Raw genomic sequence first — 17,633 nt, 5'->3', positions numbered from 1 at the left:
TTACGTAAACACGGGTCATGTGGAGGTTAACCCCCTCCCCACTACAACTCAGACAACTCTGTGCAAGCGTGAATCTGGCAGCTAGCGCGCACGAGAAAAAATTTCTCGTTTGCATCTGGCTGCTTGCTGCTACTACCGATACAGCTAACAGCCAAACTTCAAGTAGCGGGAGAAGGTACTGCTTATACGCGAGTAAAATGCGCATGTGCAACAGATCGCTGGCAATTGGTCAAACGAACCTAATGTGAACAGTTGTGACGTCATGCCCATGGCAAGCAGTTTATTGTTACGAAGAATTACAGTCTTTGCCCTACGTCCTTTGACATATTTTTGCTATTTGCAGACGCTTGTGCGTGCACAGTTGTTTGTTGTTGTAAATTGCACATTTCCTTTGCCACTAAAGTTTTATTTTTTCCCCTCTCGTTTATATTTTATTGCTGCAGTATCATTCTCCAGTAGCAGGATACAATAACATTCTTTGCTAGAGAATCAATTCTGCAGTCAAAATTACAAAAATTTAACTCAAAGCTAAAACAATGAAAAATTTCCGGAATTCCGAAAAATTCCCGGGTTTTTCCCGGTTTTCTCCCGGATGAAAAAATTCCCGGGTTTTTCCCGGTTGTCCCGGGTCGTATACACCCTGCATAAACATAATGATGAAGGAGAGCCTTCATGGATGGGGAACAAGTCAAGCAAGAGATTTTAGTACAGAGCCTTTCATTGCTTTCTACCTTTTATGACTTTCACCAGATCTAGCAGATAATTTTACGTGTGTACCTCCCCACAATTATGATTACTGATATTTCTTACACAAGTGCATGGTGGCAGCCCATATCTTACAGACTTTTTTATGCATAGTAGATCATTTGGATGTGGTTCGGTGGCTCAATGGGAAAGTGTCAGATTACAAATCCATAGGTCTTGAATTTAATCCCTAATCAATCATAGGATTTTTATCTGTCACTAATCACTTCTTTCATCTCTCTGGCTATGTTTGTTGATGTGAAAAAAACCAAGCAGCACTGTGGTTCAGAATCCACATTACACCGTAAGTCTCCCTCTAACAGGACAATGCTTATTAAGCACTGTGGTGCTCAAGAAAATCATCTTCAGACCGATGACTACTTTCTTTCTTTTTGTTTCAATCATTTGGGAAAATAGGGTATGTGTAATAATTTTCTTGATTTTCAAAGAACTCCCATAAAACGTTGCAAAATCCTGTGCAGCACTATTCATAAATTATAAACTGAATAACATTGTTTGTTTCTAAGCTAAAAAGTACTTTCAGCACAAAGACATGCAGAGCACTAATAACAGAACTTATGTAAATGTTACATTAAAATAGCAACAAAAAATGCAGCTATCTGAGCCAATACAGCACAGATGGTTGATTCTGTTATATATTTATGTTTTTATATACAACTTCCTTGATTTTTAACATTAATGACTAGTTACCAAACATAGATAGACTGAAGTCATTTTTTGTGTGTGTGTGTGTGTGTGTGTGTGTGTGTGTGTGTGTGTGTGTTTTACAAGTTTATATTAGTTCTTAGGAGTGTACACACACACACACACACACACACACACACACACACACACACACACACAAAATAATAATTTGAAGCCTTATGAGTCTATTGCAAAAGGTAATAACAATTTTTTTATTTGTTATTAGTTACACCTCTGCACTCCTGGTACACACTGAAATCCCCATGCCACAGTCAGAAACAAGCTGACAGAAGAGACAAAACACAATGGCACAGCCCACTGATAAAGTGGAGTATCGTGCAGTAATTTGTTTTCAGCATATGAAGGGGAACAATGCTGCAGCACTCCAAGCTGAGTTCATGGTAATGAATTACAACAGTTATATGACATAGTGATTAGGTGGCAGAGATGCTTCCAGGATGGTCAAAGAAATCTGAATGATAAAGATCAAAGTAGCACTGCACAGAACCCAGATTCACAAGAGAAGTGGAGGTCTTTGTACTCAGACACCACATAACCCAGAAAAATGCAAACATCTACAACTGCTGTCTCTACCAAGTCATCTACCATGGAAAAAACTGTCACACTGAATGGTAAATATATAGAGAAGGGTCAATAACATCACAAAGTTTCGGGTTTGCAGCTTTATTTTATTCAAGGTGTTAATTAAAAATTTATGATTACCATTTTATGTATTCTATTATCTGTTCGCTACAACTTGATACTTCTCATGGAAGGTGCTTCGAACAGAGGAACTGGTTAAAGTCAGCTAGTGCTGCCTATTTTCCTGTCAGAGCCAATCTTGGTTAGCAGCAAATACTGTTTGTGGTAGTGGTGTACAGTAGTATTTTGCAATCTGTAGCAAAATGATCTCAGTTTTTATAGAAAAATAAAATAAAAGAAATAAATAAATCCTTCAAATTACTGTTACCTTCATGCAATACCTTTGCTTTTGTAGAAATACAAACTACAGGTGCAGATTTGTTTTATATGCCACCTGCCCGGCAAGAGTACTATATCTGAAAGGCAGAGATTGCTTGCATGTGCTCACAACACCCATGTGAAAGGTCAAGTTACAATGCATATACAGTAATTAACATTACCTTGAATCTTTTCTAAGTGATGACAACTTTTTTAGACGTCGTGAAAGTTTTCTTTCAAGTGGTGAATTACTTCTAACATCCGGAGACAGTCTTGATGGACTCTCTGAATTTCTGGGACATTCAGGGTACTTTTGTCTTGCTGTAATACTATATTTTCTACTCTGAGGACTGAAACTTCTTGATCTGCTTCTTCGCCTTTAACAAAAGCATAGTGTGTAAAAATAATGTTCATTTAAATAAATAAACTGCATATGACACAGCATTTAACTTAATCTACAAGGGTACAGAAAATGAAAGAAGTCAGTTTCAAATTTGAAAATAAGCATTTGCATTTGTGTTTTTTGAGTGACAGTACAGTCAATGGATACTGAAAAAATGTACCACAATAGTCAAACCGAAAACAGTACATTGTTACAATTGAAATATGAGTGCATACACACATCTGATACGTGGCAAAATTGATTTTTATGTTGCAACAAAGTATCATTCATGTATAAGAAACAGTTAACATTAAACAGAAAGCATTAATAAATGCTGAAAGAAAATTCTGAGAAGCTGCTTTTGTTTACTTAATTATGAAGAAAGTCCCATTAACTTTTACATTCATTGAACACTTAAAACAAAACAGATCCTACAATTACGCAGTGAAAATTAAACTTATCTGAAAAATATTATCTCTACCATGAATCCAATTTCATACATCCAGAGGAAGATATGGGATTTTATAAATAAAAAAATAAAATAAATTAAATTATAGCTACAGTAGTTAAAATCTTTTACTTAATACTTGGGTAGCTGTAGTGTGGCTTAGTGCAAAGAAGCAGCCTCCTTGAAGAATGTTTAGATCCACTATCAGGCACACCCAAGAAATGCTTGCTTAAACAGCCCTTTTTATTATGATATAAAAATTGAGGTACTATACAATAATAAGAAATTTTAATAGCTGTCATGTCTAAAGGTTATGAATGTAAAATTCAACTAGTCCAGTAGGCCCCACATGGAGACTTCTATGTATCAACCCAACACCAGTAGTGTGGAAATCATCCTAGACAGACAACACAGGCTGTCTGGTAGCGAGATTCTTTCCAAGCCTGTTCTCAACATCATCTCAGTCTAAGTGGCGAAGAGATATAGCAGAGCTGCTTACCCAGTGCAAACCACAATACTGCATCAAATTCTTGTACAAGCCACAAGATAAGAACTACACTTTCTGGACACCAGTCAATATCAGATATGCTGATATCAGCTTCATATTGGGAGATTTTTGCTGTCACTGGCAAGGGGCTACCATAATACTAATGAAAACAGAGTTCTGCTCGAGAAATGGGCAAAGGCACACTATCTTCAGTTGATACATGACAGCAAGCAGTAGGTGGAAAGAACAGCAGGTGGAGCAGGAATCAGAAAAATGGTAACAATACTAAACAACATGTACACAAATGGGCAGGCAATACAAAATTACACTGGGCAAGACATATATGCTGCCAACAGAGCAGTGGCACCCCAACGTTAAAACTTTTCAGAGGTAAAAGAGAAACTGACAAAAACTTTGAACATAATCTATTTCTATTACAATGTTAACCACCTGAAGCCAAATCACAGCAAGATGTCAGTCTGCAATTTCCACTTAAATAACCGAGAAACATTATGAGAACTCAATGTGTTGTGGTGACGTGTGGTAATGTTCACAGCTGAAATAAGTAGGAATGGCCCTGGGCTGCATTCTGACCTATAAACAGCACAGCATCAACACCGAAATCAAGGTATGTGCCAAGAACAGCACTAGAAGGTCAAGGACATGCAGAACATGGGATGCCAAACCGTGATCATTGCCGAATACCCAGTTATTGGTGAAGTCAGTTATGGCACTATGTGTGTCTGTTGCAGAGTACACTGGTCTTATGTGGAGCGCATCTGCACATGTGAAGAAGGTGGACACTGCAGTGAACAAGCCAGAGCAGATGGCAATTGAACACCTGACATGCAGAAAAACTAAACTCTCAGTGGTATTGTCCTGCCCCCCCCCCCCCCTCCCCATGTGGACTGAGACATTGTGTCACACATGGAGTAGGTGAAGATGGAAACTCACTTCTGTCACCCAACACATGGATCACAGCCTCCTGGAAGATGTCTGCAGTCCAGGAAAAGCTCCGTGCAAAGGATGCAATGCAAGTCCTCATGGATCCCCAGAAGCAATGGACAGAAAGACGGAGGACAGAACTGGAGAACCCCAACAACCTCCCAGAAGAAGAGCCCATCTTTGACAGTACATTCCCATATCCTGTGATGTAAACGTTGAACAGAATGAGGGGGAACTGCCATGTTGCAACACCAACATGCTGTTGCTGGGCCGCCTCCTGGAAAGAGCTGATGTTTTAAGTGAATGTGGTGGGGTACAAGATCCAAACCACTACAGTGCCACCTGTCGGATGAATTTGCCTAATATAAGACCATTCTGCAGATGGTCTCTGGAAACAACTTGTTTAGATGGAAATTTTATATATGGTATAGTTCACAGCACAGCTGTGATTAGAAGTGCGCAAGTGACTACATCAGTCATACACACTGCACAATGACCAACATTCACTGTATCCTGTTTAGTGCACCATACATATTCGTCACTACACATTTGAAAACAGCATTATTTTGCATACCTTCAAAGGCACAGATATTGAATTTGGTCACTGAAGAGCTGCAAAGTTTGTTACATCAGCATACAGCACGTGTTTCTCTTTTGTTTCCCAGGTACCTAAACCTTTTTACCTCAACACTGGTGGTCACAGTATGCCACAAAAGCAATCCATGGTGTAAAACAGAACGAAAAAGTGGAACATCAAAATATATTTCAACGACAGTTATCTAATTGATGCATATTCCAATCAAAGTCACTTGTATGACCCATCCAAGTTGTAAACTACAAGAGTTTCATTGTTGTGCAAACATACCTGGCTTTTGTGCAGCAACAGTTCCTTACCCTGATAACCAATGCATCACCTAACAAAATTACTTATTAAGTTTCCATTTAAAGTATCCTGAAGTTCACCTTTAAAAACATATCCACTCGATTTTTTCTTATTATTTAAATCATGAAATACAATTTGAACCAATATGAAATTAAGGGATCAGTTAAAAAACCTGTAATTTTCATGGTAAAATTAAATATCAGGCAAAAGAGCTCTTAACACTTTCATGGTGATTGTTACAGCTGTAATTTTAATCATGAGCTACTGGACTGAACACATGTACCTAGTGGCACGTGGGATCAACTTTTGCGCTGATGATGACAGTGGTATGTCATGATGTGGACTCCACAAGATACCAAAAGCAGTGGGGAATGATCTTCATCCTTGACTGTTTAACAGCAGCCTACAACTCACAGAGATTGGCCCGAGCTGGATCCAAATCCTGCACATCTTGCTTGTCGACTTCTCAAATGCACTCAACAGGACTGAGGTGAAGTGACCAGGGAGCCACATAAGTACCACTCATCCATGGAGTGTTCTGCTTGTCAAACCATACTAAGACAATTCAGGAGTGATTATGTGGTGTTATCAGTTTCTTGTGGCATGCTGTACATACTCCAGCCACAAGAGAAAACATTGACAAAATCCATGATACGGTAATCAAGGTTGCCAAATAAAAAATTCATGAGAGTGCTGGGACTGTACACATCTCAACTGAGTTAGTGCATAATATCCTACATGGAGAATTGGCTATGAAGAAGCTGTGTGCGATGTGGGTGGCAAATTGCTCCCAGCTGACCAAAAGTACATCTACCACAATATTTCAAAACAACATCTGTTGAAGTTTAATCACAATCCACAAGACTTTTTGCAACAATTTGTAACTGTTGAGTGAACTTGGAGCCATCACTTCACACCCAAGTCAAAATGGCAGTCACAACAACAGACAATAGCTAGTGAAAGTGCACTGAAGAACATTTTGTCAGGTGGTGGATGGTGGCCCCTGTTTTTTTTTTTTTTTTTTTTTTTTGGGGGGGGGGGGGGGGATTTCCAAGGAACAATCCTTATAGATTACCTGTACAAAGGTAGAACCCTAACTGGATCCTACATCGTGAACCATGGTGGGTAAGGCGAGTTGTTTACAAACCAAACATTTTTCCCTGCTTTTTTTACCAGACAAATAAGCCCACCCTTGTGTATGGTGCACCTTGCCCACCCTTGTATATGGTGCACCTTGCCCACTCTCCACTGACTGCTGCCCTGGCAAGTAGTACAATGTTCAATGATATTCCAGTCACATGACATATGAAACTATTCCACTCACTATGGTGACAGGAGTGCCCTTTCTCTAACACAGCAGCTATCTACTTCAAAACCTTATGTGTGTACACTAATGCTGACATAAAACCAAGTTCTGGCCAGAATGATCATCAGCATCTACAATAGAGCTTTTTTCCCTCTCTCAATGTTGTGGGCATCACATATAGAAAAGCGATTTTTTGTTAACTCATCCTAACATACAATGCTGTTTCAGTTACCTGCATATCAAAATGGCAAGGACTTTACATAAATGGGTACTCTGTCCTAACAAACACATTCGACACAGAACCACCTTGCAGGCATGGAACTATCAGATGATTTAAGTTTCTCACCCAAGGACTTGTTGATATGGTTCTCAGGCATTACTTCACATGTATCTTGCACAAACTCATCTTCATTAGAAGAGATTATGCAACTGCTAGTGTGATCCCACAACGCCACTTATGCGCTAGTATGCGGCAGCAATGTGAACCACAGAAACTTTGGGGGAAAGAGCAGTTAACACAGTAGCAAAGCCAAATTTCCTCAATGCAAGAGTGCCCATATTAAGGGGCAAGGGGTTCCACCATTCCCTCCCCAGTTCTTGAGGAAAGGAAAAAATGTAGCCTAGTCAGGTGTTTCTATTTCAACAAAACAATTTAAAAGTTTGTATTATGCTGGTTTTTAATGGGATCGGAACTGGAACTTTTTTATGGCTTCTTACAAGGTGCTATTCGTCTTTCAAAGTAATAAAAATATGCCATACCCGCGGGCCTTGCCACCCTATAAACTACTGTATTAGCCCTTGCCTCAATGTAATTACACCCAATTCTTATGAACATTCTTATGAACAGCTGCTCTTTTCCATAATAGTGATGACTTATTTCATCATGCACAATGCTAGTTTCCCAGTCGGAGGACGAAGCTGTGAAAAAGAAATTACTGTTACACTGCCGTTTTGTTTATCTGTTGATGACCAATGTAATCCCATTCACACTTTGGTGTATTTTGGTACCTTGCTACCACCAGCATGCATTAGGTACAGTAAATCGCACAAGCTACATATGTTTCTGGTTTAATTGTGTCTTTCTTTTGTGTGCATGATTTGTATGGCCCTTTTCTGCACACACATAAAATCTCATTCACACTACTGTCATTGAAGAATTGTGCTCAACACAACAGAGCAAAACTTGTACTTGGGTGAATGGTAATGCTTTTCCAGTCTTTTCAATCTTCAGAAATGACCAGAAACATTTGGTAGAATAACAACACTTTCCAAAATTTGAATCTTATATTTGATTCCTAGGAGTAGGTAGGAACACAGGTGGAATTTGTATCTATTGATATCCTTGTTGGAACAATCTTGAGTTGGCGAAATACACAAATTGGCAGAACACTGGAAGGAAACTTAAAGATTCAAACTGTGCTGCTATTACGAGGGCTATCCACAAAGTACATTACGTTTTGGAATTAAAAATAAATAAAGTATTGGAAATTTTTTTTATTATATACAGATGAAAGCCACACTTGAATACTACTTTTCTACATAGTTACCATTTAAATTAAGGCACTTATTGTAGCGATGGACGAGCTTGGAAATTCCTTCGTCGTAAAATTCGGCCGCCTGCGCCTTCAACCACGTGGTTACCTCTTCTTGAAGCTGTGTGTCGTCATCAAAACGCTGCATAGCCAACCACTTCTTCATTGCTGGGAATAAGTGGAAGTCGCTCGGTGCCAGGTCGGGACTGTACGGCGGATGAGGAAACAACTCCCACTTAGAGAACTTCACGAGTGGCATTTGCCGTGTGGGCCCAGGCGTTGTCGTGAATCAGCAAGATCTTTTGAGCCCAACTTTCCCCTGCGCTTGTTTTGTATTGCTCTTCTGAGGTTGTGCAGAGTTTGGCAATACCTTTGAGAGTTTATTGTAGTGCCTCTTCCCAGGAAATCCACAAAAGTCACACCTTTTCTGTCCAAAAAGACAGTCATTACGTGGTTGAAGGCGCAGGCGGCCGAATTTTATGACTAAGGAATTTCCAAGCTCGTCCATCGCTACGATAAGTGCCTTAATTTAAATGGCAACAATGTAGAAAAGTAGTATTTAAGTGTGGCTTTCATCTGTATATAATAAAAAAAATTTCGAATACTTTATTTATTTTTAATTCCAAAACGTAATGTACTTTGTGGACAGCCCTCGTACAATGTGATCACACTGAAATGAGACCAGGGTTTATCATCTTGCCAAACATAAGGTATCAGAGACATTTGATCATACTATACATTGGATTAAGGTGGGAAATTTTTTATTTCACTGCTGTAATGCACCTGCTATTTATTGTCCCCTGCTTAAACTGATCACAAAACAATATTTTATTTCTGGTTCACTGAGAAGCAACATAATCTTTATAGCTCTCTTTCTGGTGGTAGTGGTTGTGTTACTGTAAAGAGAAAAGGTATTCACCATCCTCCGATTGCTAACTACTTTATCTCCCATAAGTTTTGAGGTATTTTTTAAGTTTTTAATTAATTATTTATCTTTGCCTTACAGCTGTAGTATTTTCCTTGCCAGACGCAATGACAATCATGGTGTCACCTGCATTCAACAGTATGACTGCATCTCATTTTGGTTAAGGTCATGTTCTTTTCCGTTCTATAAAAAATGTCCTATGTAGCCTGTTTTGTTAGATTGCACATTCCTCTTATGATATTTACAACAATACCTTCGATAAAATGTGTTAATTGTAATTATGAAACTGCTATCCTTGCAATGTAATGTCACTGCAATATGATGATACTCTCTGCAAGAAAGATTTGAAGTTCTCCTGGAACTATTCAAACCCAACATTGTTGGAATTTTCTTTCTGAAACCAACTTGCTTACATTAAAAGTGTTTATAGCTAGTCCTATAATTGTTAATAATAAATATTATAATAATACGGTTTTATACTACATTCACAATGTGCATTACAAATATGAATTATTTCAGCTTTAATGTTAGTTGAGGAAAGAAGCTGCAGCTTAAAGTACAACCCAGTCTCGTGAGTTTTAGTCATCATTGAAACGTTCAATTTAATTGTTGCAGCTAAGTTAAATGAAGAGTGTCATTGAGTAGCACTCTGGTAAACAAAGAAACATCAAAGTTGACCAGGATGTCGTCTGGTCCAAGTTTTAGTTTCTTCAGCTTCTCAGTGAAATGTCCTGAGACCTTTATGCCCTTCCTAGGAAGTGTTCTGAGGAGCAATGGTTACTCCACCTGTTATATAAGAAGTGTAAAAGAGTCAATTACTTGGCGAAGTGACAACGGGACAAGGACTGTCGGGTAAGGCCTGTTTTCTTTGTATGGGTATTGATTGTTGTTTGCTGCACAGTGTCTATGTTTCCTCTTATCAATATGTATGATGGCCAATTCATTTCATTGCTGGTGTTACTATCCTATAAGGTATAATTAATAAACTGCTCTTCGTAACACAGTATGCCCACATTCTCACTAAAGACCTTTAAAGATTTCATAATACTTCTTGAAGATGTCTGTATTTCTCCCTGGAACACACTATATTTGAAATATTCACAACCAATGAACACATGTTAGGTCTTTCAGAGAGATTTTGACAACTGTATTGAAGAACTTCCATCATGTTGGAGTAGGTGTGGGCCAGCAACTTCTCTATGTGCTGTAACTATTAATTGCACATTTTTGACATGGTTTTCAAATCTTTGAAATACCATTTTTGACTATGTTATGATGATCTGAAAAAGGGTCTCGGTCCAAATCTAGTCACTGAGCGAAAAGAACGTAAAATTTGCAATTTTGGACTGGTTTCTGTTGTACTGAACTGTATATAAATTGTTTGGTAATTTCTCCATGCTCTGAAGTGCACAAACTAATGAAATCATTTCCTATAAAGTTATATACGTTTCTAAAATGATGATTAAAGCACTGATGCCAGTTTACAAGATGAGATGAACTGAAATACAAACTATTTAGTTGAGGCATATGCTACATCTAATTTATAGATCTAGCACAGGCAATCAAAACTTCAATTTAGCTGCATTGAACTATATTTGCAGTAACAAAAATATTTAGCAATGATAAAGAAATTAACTAACCTGTAATGTCTTTTCAACACTGGAGATTTCGAGCGTGACCTCAATGGATGATATCGTTTTTTTGTATATCGGCTATGGAGGTTGCGACGAGGTGGGGAATGTGTTGGGCTGCAGGAAGTGACAGTGGAACACTTCTTCACAGCTGACTGTAGTCTTTTACGACTATGCCAGGAACGTGATGGGCTTGGTGAGCTGCTACTGCCACCTCGTCTCGATTTTCTTTCATAATGCACAGCACGTGGCTTATATCTTAGAGGTGCACTGCTGTGCGGAGAACGTTTCAAACCTTTATGAGAGCTCAGCTGTTTTGTTGATGGAAATGGAAGAGAATGATTTGGAGAAATAGATGAAGATCTCTGATCATGTGTTTTAAGTGATCGAGATCTCTTCATACTTGAGCAGTGTGCAAGATAATCTAATGTTCTTAATGTTTTCTTTTTAGATTCAAGATAATCATCAGAAGAAAAAGAAGATACATCAGACAGATCATCTTTTCCATTATCTTCTTTCTTTTTCTTATCATATCTCTTTTTTGTCTTTTTCTTCTTCTTCCTCCTGTTTTTCCTTCTTTCTTTCTTATAGTCAATGTCATTTTCACTTAATTCTGCTGTGACAGCCTTGTCAACTGATTCTACACGTGGTGGAGATGTCATGCTATCAGGGGAAATGGCTTCAAGAGAGTCACATGCTTCAAGAGCTTCCAGATTTTGAATTATACTCTTAACCAGGATAACCTAAACAAAAAGAGAAAAAAAATAAGGAAGGAATGTAGATCTTACAGTCTGTAGATAGAATTTAATGCAAAGTTCATAAATTTTTTACGTAATCTGAATCAAAGTTAATTTAGTTTGGATGTCACACTATGTAAATGAATAATGACCAAATAGTTCCTTCATGCTTTATATTTTACTACTTGATACAAACTTCACAGAACAAGAAATTATGAATATCCAACCATCTGTACAATTAATTAATCTTATACTGAGACACAAAATTTTTGTTGGTGAAATCTATGAATAATAAAGAAACAATTTAGGAGCTATTTCATGCATTCACTTAGCAGGAAAAAGAAAGATACATAGGAAGGGTGAAGAAAGATAAAAAATAATAATACACAGACAAAGCATGAAAACCTAATATCTGATTACCTCTTCAATATCACTTGATGGCCTGCGAGATAATCTTTGTTCATCAAGTGGTGATCTCCTCTCAAAAATAACTGTTTCACAACTAGAAAGAGATGCCTCTGACGAAGCATGTTCAAGAAGTGCAGCTGATTCATTTTCTGATACGGCTGCTTCACTGTCCTCAGGTACTGCCTCTGGAACTTCCTCCTTAAGAATGGTACCTACCTGAAACTAATTTCACAGAACTTACAACTTTGTACTCCGTAAATGGTCCATCATTGTCTCAGAAAAATGCTATGCAAGGTTGAGCATGGCAGAAACAAAAATACGTGAAAAGAATGTTAAAACTTCTGGTGTGCATACTGACTGCAAATCACATATTACTGATCTTTTATGTTGCATAAGATTCGTAACATTTGTTCTGCATATTACTGCTGACTTCAATGATGAAAGTATCTAAATATCAGCTTAAAATATGTTGCTTAATTCCATTAATTACTGTCATCTGGGACAATATTCTCCATCAATTCTACACCCAGACACAAAGTATTTATTGCAAGCAAGCTAAAACTTCTCACATTGTTTATTTTTACATGTAAAATGAAAAAGTTTGAAAGGATCAGAAGTTGACATCTTAACTGAACTGAACCTCTATAAAGGAAAAGTTACATTCTGGAATGTGAAGAAGACATATTTTACTCCACTCCTTTCCACAAGTAATCTCTGGTTAGCTGGTAATAACCATTACCTACAAAACATTACAAACAACTATTCTATTCAGTGGATCCAGCAATGCTGAAATGGAGGACGTATTGGTACTTTGCTCTCAAGAACAGCACAAGCCTGCTAGGCCACAAGTGCAGTGTCAACTGCAGGATCCTGGAAATGTCAACAAGCTGTCAGTGATATGTGGTTACTACCATTCATGAGAAGGTAAGTGCTACTCTTACTGCATGAGTCAGCTTTTATGTTTTTGAAATAAGGTAAGTGAGCAAGAGGATTTTCGGATGTATTTTTTACTGCGTTTCAATTCAATTAACAAAGTGTCAATGTACTGAACTACAATAAACAAGGGTAAGGCAGCTAGGTGCAGTCAGGAGGTTAGACAGAGGGTGGAGGAGAAGGAGGAGCATCTTTTCAGCCCAGTAACCAATATAACAGATTAATTTTGGGAAAAAAAGTGTTCAGCCTACAATGCAGCATTAGAAATTTATTGAAAAACTACCCAAAGAATTCCTCATTGAAATTAGTGAAATTATTTTAAAGTGAAATTAATTACTAAACCAAAGATAGCTGACTTTTATTATTTGTGAAATCAGCTGCATAAGAAAGACAGTAAGTTAGTTCGGACAGAAGTTTGTACATGGGTGATTTCCCACATTAAGATAGCGCTTCTTGAGTCAGCATGCCGCCTGCCCGACATACAATGCAGGACATCACCAATTTTAATAACTTGTGCTTCCCATCAAAGAGTCAGGGAGTTCTTTCCACAAATCATAAGAAAGGGATGAAACATCTAAATGAATATGCTTGCTATGCACAGATTACAAGACAGTAAAATTGCTGAGACAAAAAAAGAGGTGCTCCCCCACCATCCACCTGAGACAAAAGAACTGTGGTCTTGTAAAGAGTAAATTTATATTAATGACTAACAAAAAACTTTTTAAAGAATTAGTTCGTCCTGTAATATTGTTACCAGAGAAGACACCCACGTGTGTCTCAACAGGCTGGTTCAAGTTTTCAATAAGATGTGTCACTAGCTTATCCCAACAATTTTACCAGGAAAAGGGGACCTACATTTTCACATAGAACCCAAACCGCATGTCATTACTGTTGAATCTTCAAATCACTGAGATGAAAGTTAGGTTGAAGAAGATTGAAATATTTCATGGTCTGATTGGGGTTCAATATCTCAACCTTTTCGTTCCTAGGTACACACTTTATCACTAGGTCACTTGGCCCAAAATCAACAATCTACAACCAAATTATGTGTAAGCTAATAAGCAAACAAGCCAATGCAAAATAATTCTCTCTGTTTACTACAGGCTTGGATCCAGCAATCATTTCCCTAAGTGATCTGATCTTACAAGGAGACCTTACGGACTGGCCCTATTTGATTTTCTTCATACTTATAGAATTTATACAGCAAGAATCCCTCAGCCTCCTCCATCTTCTAGAGCCATCACAGTAGGAAATGGAGAATGTGTGTGTGTGTGTGTGTGTGTGTGTGTGTGTGTGTGTGTGTGTCTCACAAATCTGTGAGTCTGGGCATGTTTTATGGATGGCATTTGGACTGCTATGACTACTATGCAATTCACAATTAAGTGTCTGGCAGATGATTCACAGAAGCACTTTCACTCTATTTCTCCTCTCTTCATCTCTGGAACTGCGTGCAGGAAAAACAAAGATTTAAATCTTTCTGTACAAACTCTGAGTCCTCTATTTTCCCCCTAGATAGCTGGGTCTCAACAAAATATTTTCATATTTGGAGGAGAAAGATGGAGATTGAAATTTCACTAGAAGATCTCGCCACAGTGAAAATTGCCCCCCCCCCCCCCCTTCCCCCTTCTTTTACTGACCGCCGCCCCAACTTGCATATTATGTCTGTGACATTCTCTCCCATATTTCACAATTATACAGAATGAGCTGCCCTCCTTTGAACTTTTTAAATGCCCTCTGTGAACCCTATCTAGTAAGGATCCCATATCACGCAGCAATATTCCAGAGGATAGACAATTGTAGTCGAGGCAGTTTTGTTTGTAAGCTTCTTGCATCTTTTAAGTGTTCTACCAATAAATTACAGTCTTTGGTACACTTGTCCAACAGTATTATCTATTTGATTGTTCCAATTCAAGTTATTTGTAACTGTAATCCCTAAGTATTTAGTTGAATCCACAGCCTCTGGATTTGAGTGATTTTTTGTGTAACTGGAATTTAGTGGATTCCTTTTAGTACTCATGTGGATAACTCCACATTTTTCATTATTTAATATCAATTATCATTTTTCACAACATACATATACTATGTCTAAATCATTCTGCAATGGATTTTTGCATCTGTTGATGAGACAATAAACGTCATCACAAGAATGATATTTTCCGAATCCGTGCTGAGTATGTATCAACAGATTCTTGTATCTGTCATGTCTGTGGTGGAGTGAAGGTTGTGGTGGTATCATTGTTAAGTATAAAACACGCAGTTCTGAAATTTGTGTGCGTGCCCGCATCTGCTTCTGTGCGCGTGTATGCACCCCTGCTTTCTATATAGTACCTCTACCTCATCTTAAGTATGCCTGCAATTCCGTATGCCTGTTTATGTGTATGAGTTATCATATACCACATCTTTCATTTCTGTGATTTGCTGGAAATAACTGAAACAGAAGTATTAAATATCAATACTGTATTAGAATGCATCACTAACTGCTTGCAGAAAAAAAATTGCCCACAAGAGCTCATTTACATCAATTTCCTCCTGTATAATAAATTTCTTCATCATGTGTATCCAGTCTTATTTTGTATTTTATACTACTGGTTTAGAACCTCTGGATGCAACATAGGCATAACATTTACACTTCTCCTGTGGTCATCACAAATTTGTGGAGAGAAAGGCTAAAATACAGGCAATGCCACTCAAGTGTGATCTTATATTATGTCCTTCATCACTGAGAGTGGTATTTTTGTTGATATTCATTCCCATTTTACTGTCACAGTTACTGCTCATACTTTATTGTCTTCAAGAACGGAACTTTAATGCACACATTCCTATCTGTTCTGGATGTTGGCAACCATCTTGGCAGTGCTTTTCCTGTCACTTGCAGCAGCTCTACATAGCTCTGTAGATGTTTTAGAGGGTCACGTTCTGATGTTCTTAAGTCAGGATATTCTTCTCTGGCCAATGCTTCTCTTCCCTGGTATTTTTCCTTGCAGGGTGGTCTGGAGGAGATGGTAACTGTCGTTGTTCCGCATGGTGTGTCCCAGGTACTGGAGCTTTCTTGCTTTCACAGTGGCCAGTACTTCTTTCTGTTTCTTCATTCTTCGTAGAACCTCGACATCTGTGATATGTGCTGTCCACAGTATTCTTAACCTTCTCCTTTACAGCCACATCTCAAAAGCCTCCAGCTGCTTACCCAACGATTCTGTCAGAGTAAATGTTTCAACATCATAGAAGAGGGTGGAAAATACATAGCAGCATAGAGGTCTGATCTTCGTCAGCAATGTTAAGCCATGATTCGTGAAAAGGTTACTCATCTTATTGAAGACAGCCCTGGCTTTTCCAATTCGAGTTCTCACCTCATCAGAAAGATCCCACTGGTCATTTATTGTAGTGCCGAGGTACCTGTATTTATGTACTTGCTCTATGTGATTTTGGCCTATCTTAATGTGGCATGCAGGGACTCTGTTTTTACTGTTTGTTGTTGTTTTCATTTCTTGAGAGTTGACATCTAGACCATATTCAGAGCTTTTTTGTGCAAGTTTATCACAAGGTACTGCAAACTATCCTCACTATCAGAAAATATTACTGTGTCGTCAGCATTTCGGATGTTGTTGATATATTTTCCGTTTAAGAGCACTCCCATCTTTACTACATCAAGAGCTTCCTTAAAGAAGTGTTCTGAATAGATGTTGAAAATCAGTGGAGGTAAAATACAACCCTGCCTTACACTTCATAGAATGTTTATTTCTTCTGTATTTTCTCTGTTCAGCCTCACAGAAGCCGACTGATTCCAATATAGGTTCACAATTATACGTAGGTCTCTATCATCCAAACCAATGCTTCTTAAAACATCAACAATCTTCTGGTGTTTTACTGTACCGAAAGCCTTCTGATAATCAATAAAGCAGGCATAAATGTCCCATTCACATCTCTGCACCTTTGAAATAGTACCTGGACACTAAATAAGGCTTCGCATGTGCCAAACGCATTTCTGAAACCAAACCATGTAGAAGAAATTTGTTCTTCACAGATCTTCTAGATTCTTTGGTGAATGAACCTCAGAAATATCTTTCGCAAGTGACTCGTGGGGCTGATGGTCCTGTATTCAGTACAAGTCTTAGTTCCGAGCTTTTTGGGCAATGTAATAAAATTCGGATTTAAGCCATTCCCGTGGAATGTTACCCAAGTCGTAGATGTCACTGAATATTGCGGTCAACCATTTTAAATTATCCTCACAGAGCAGCTTGAGAATTTCGGCATTCACATTGTCAGGACCAAGTGATTTACCTTCTTTCATTCCATTTATCACATCTTGTACTTCTTCCAGCAGAATTCTAGGTCCTGTTTAGCAAATATATTTGAGGAAGTTCTGGCCAGTTGTCATAAAAGAGTTGTTTTATGTATGTTTTCCACATTTCTTAAAGTTCACCTCGTCCAACTATTGTTTTTCTTCATTATTCACCAACCTGTTTCCTGTCATTTTTCTGTAATTTCCTGTCACTTCCCTGACTTTTTTATGAATATTAAAACTGTCATGTTTCAATTGTAATTTCTCAATTTCATTGCACTGTACCTGTATTTCTCTTTCCTTAGCTTCTCGTATCCAATTCCTGATC

The 17,633-nt window shown here is 38.1% G+C and overlaps 1 protein-coding gene across 1 annotated transcript in view; it reads right to left on the bottom strand.

The window, feature by feature from the left end:
- LOC126186284 (uncharacterized) overlaps positions 1-17,633 on the bottom strand; it is a 283,858-nt gene that overhangs the window by 107,432 nt on the left and 158,793 nt on the right. Inside the window, exons 5-7 of the mRNA XM_049928197.1 lie at positions 12,106-12,315; positions 10,958-11,691; positions 2,592-2,786 (exon numbers count right to left, since the gene is read on the bottom strand). Of these exons, the coding sequence (XP_049784154.1) occupies positions 2,592-2,786; positions 10,958-11,691; positions 12,106-12,315 (1,139 nt within the window). The remainder of the gene's footprint in view (positions 1-2,591; positions 2,787-10,957; positions 11,692-12,105; positions 12,316-17,633) is intronic.

This window comes from Schistocerca cancellata, chromosome 1 (assembly GCF_023864275.1).
Source record: "Schistocerca cancellata isolate TAMUIC-IGC-003103 chromosome 1, iqSchCanc2.1, whole genome shotgun sequence".
In the NCBI taxonomy this organism is placed as follows: Eukaryota; Metazoa; Arthropoda; class Insecta; order Orthoptera; family Acrididae; genus Schistocerca; species Schistocerca cancellata.
This window is presented reverse-complemented; position numbering and strand designations above follow the sequence as displayed.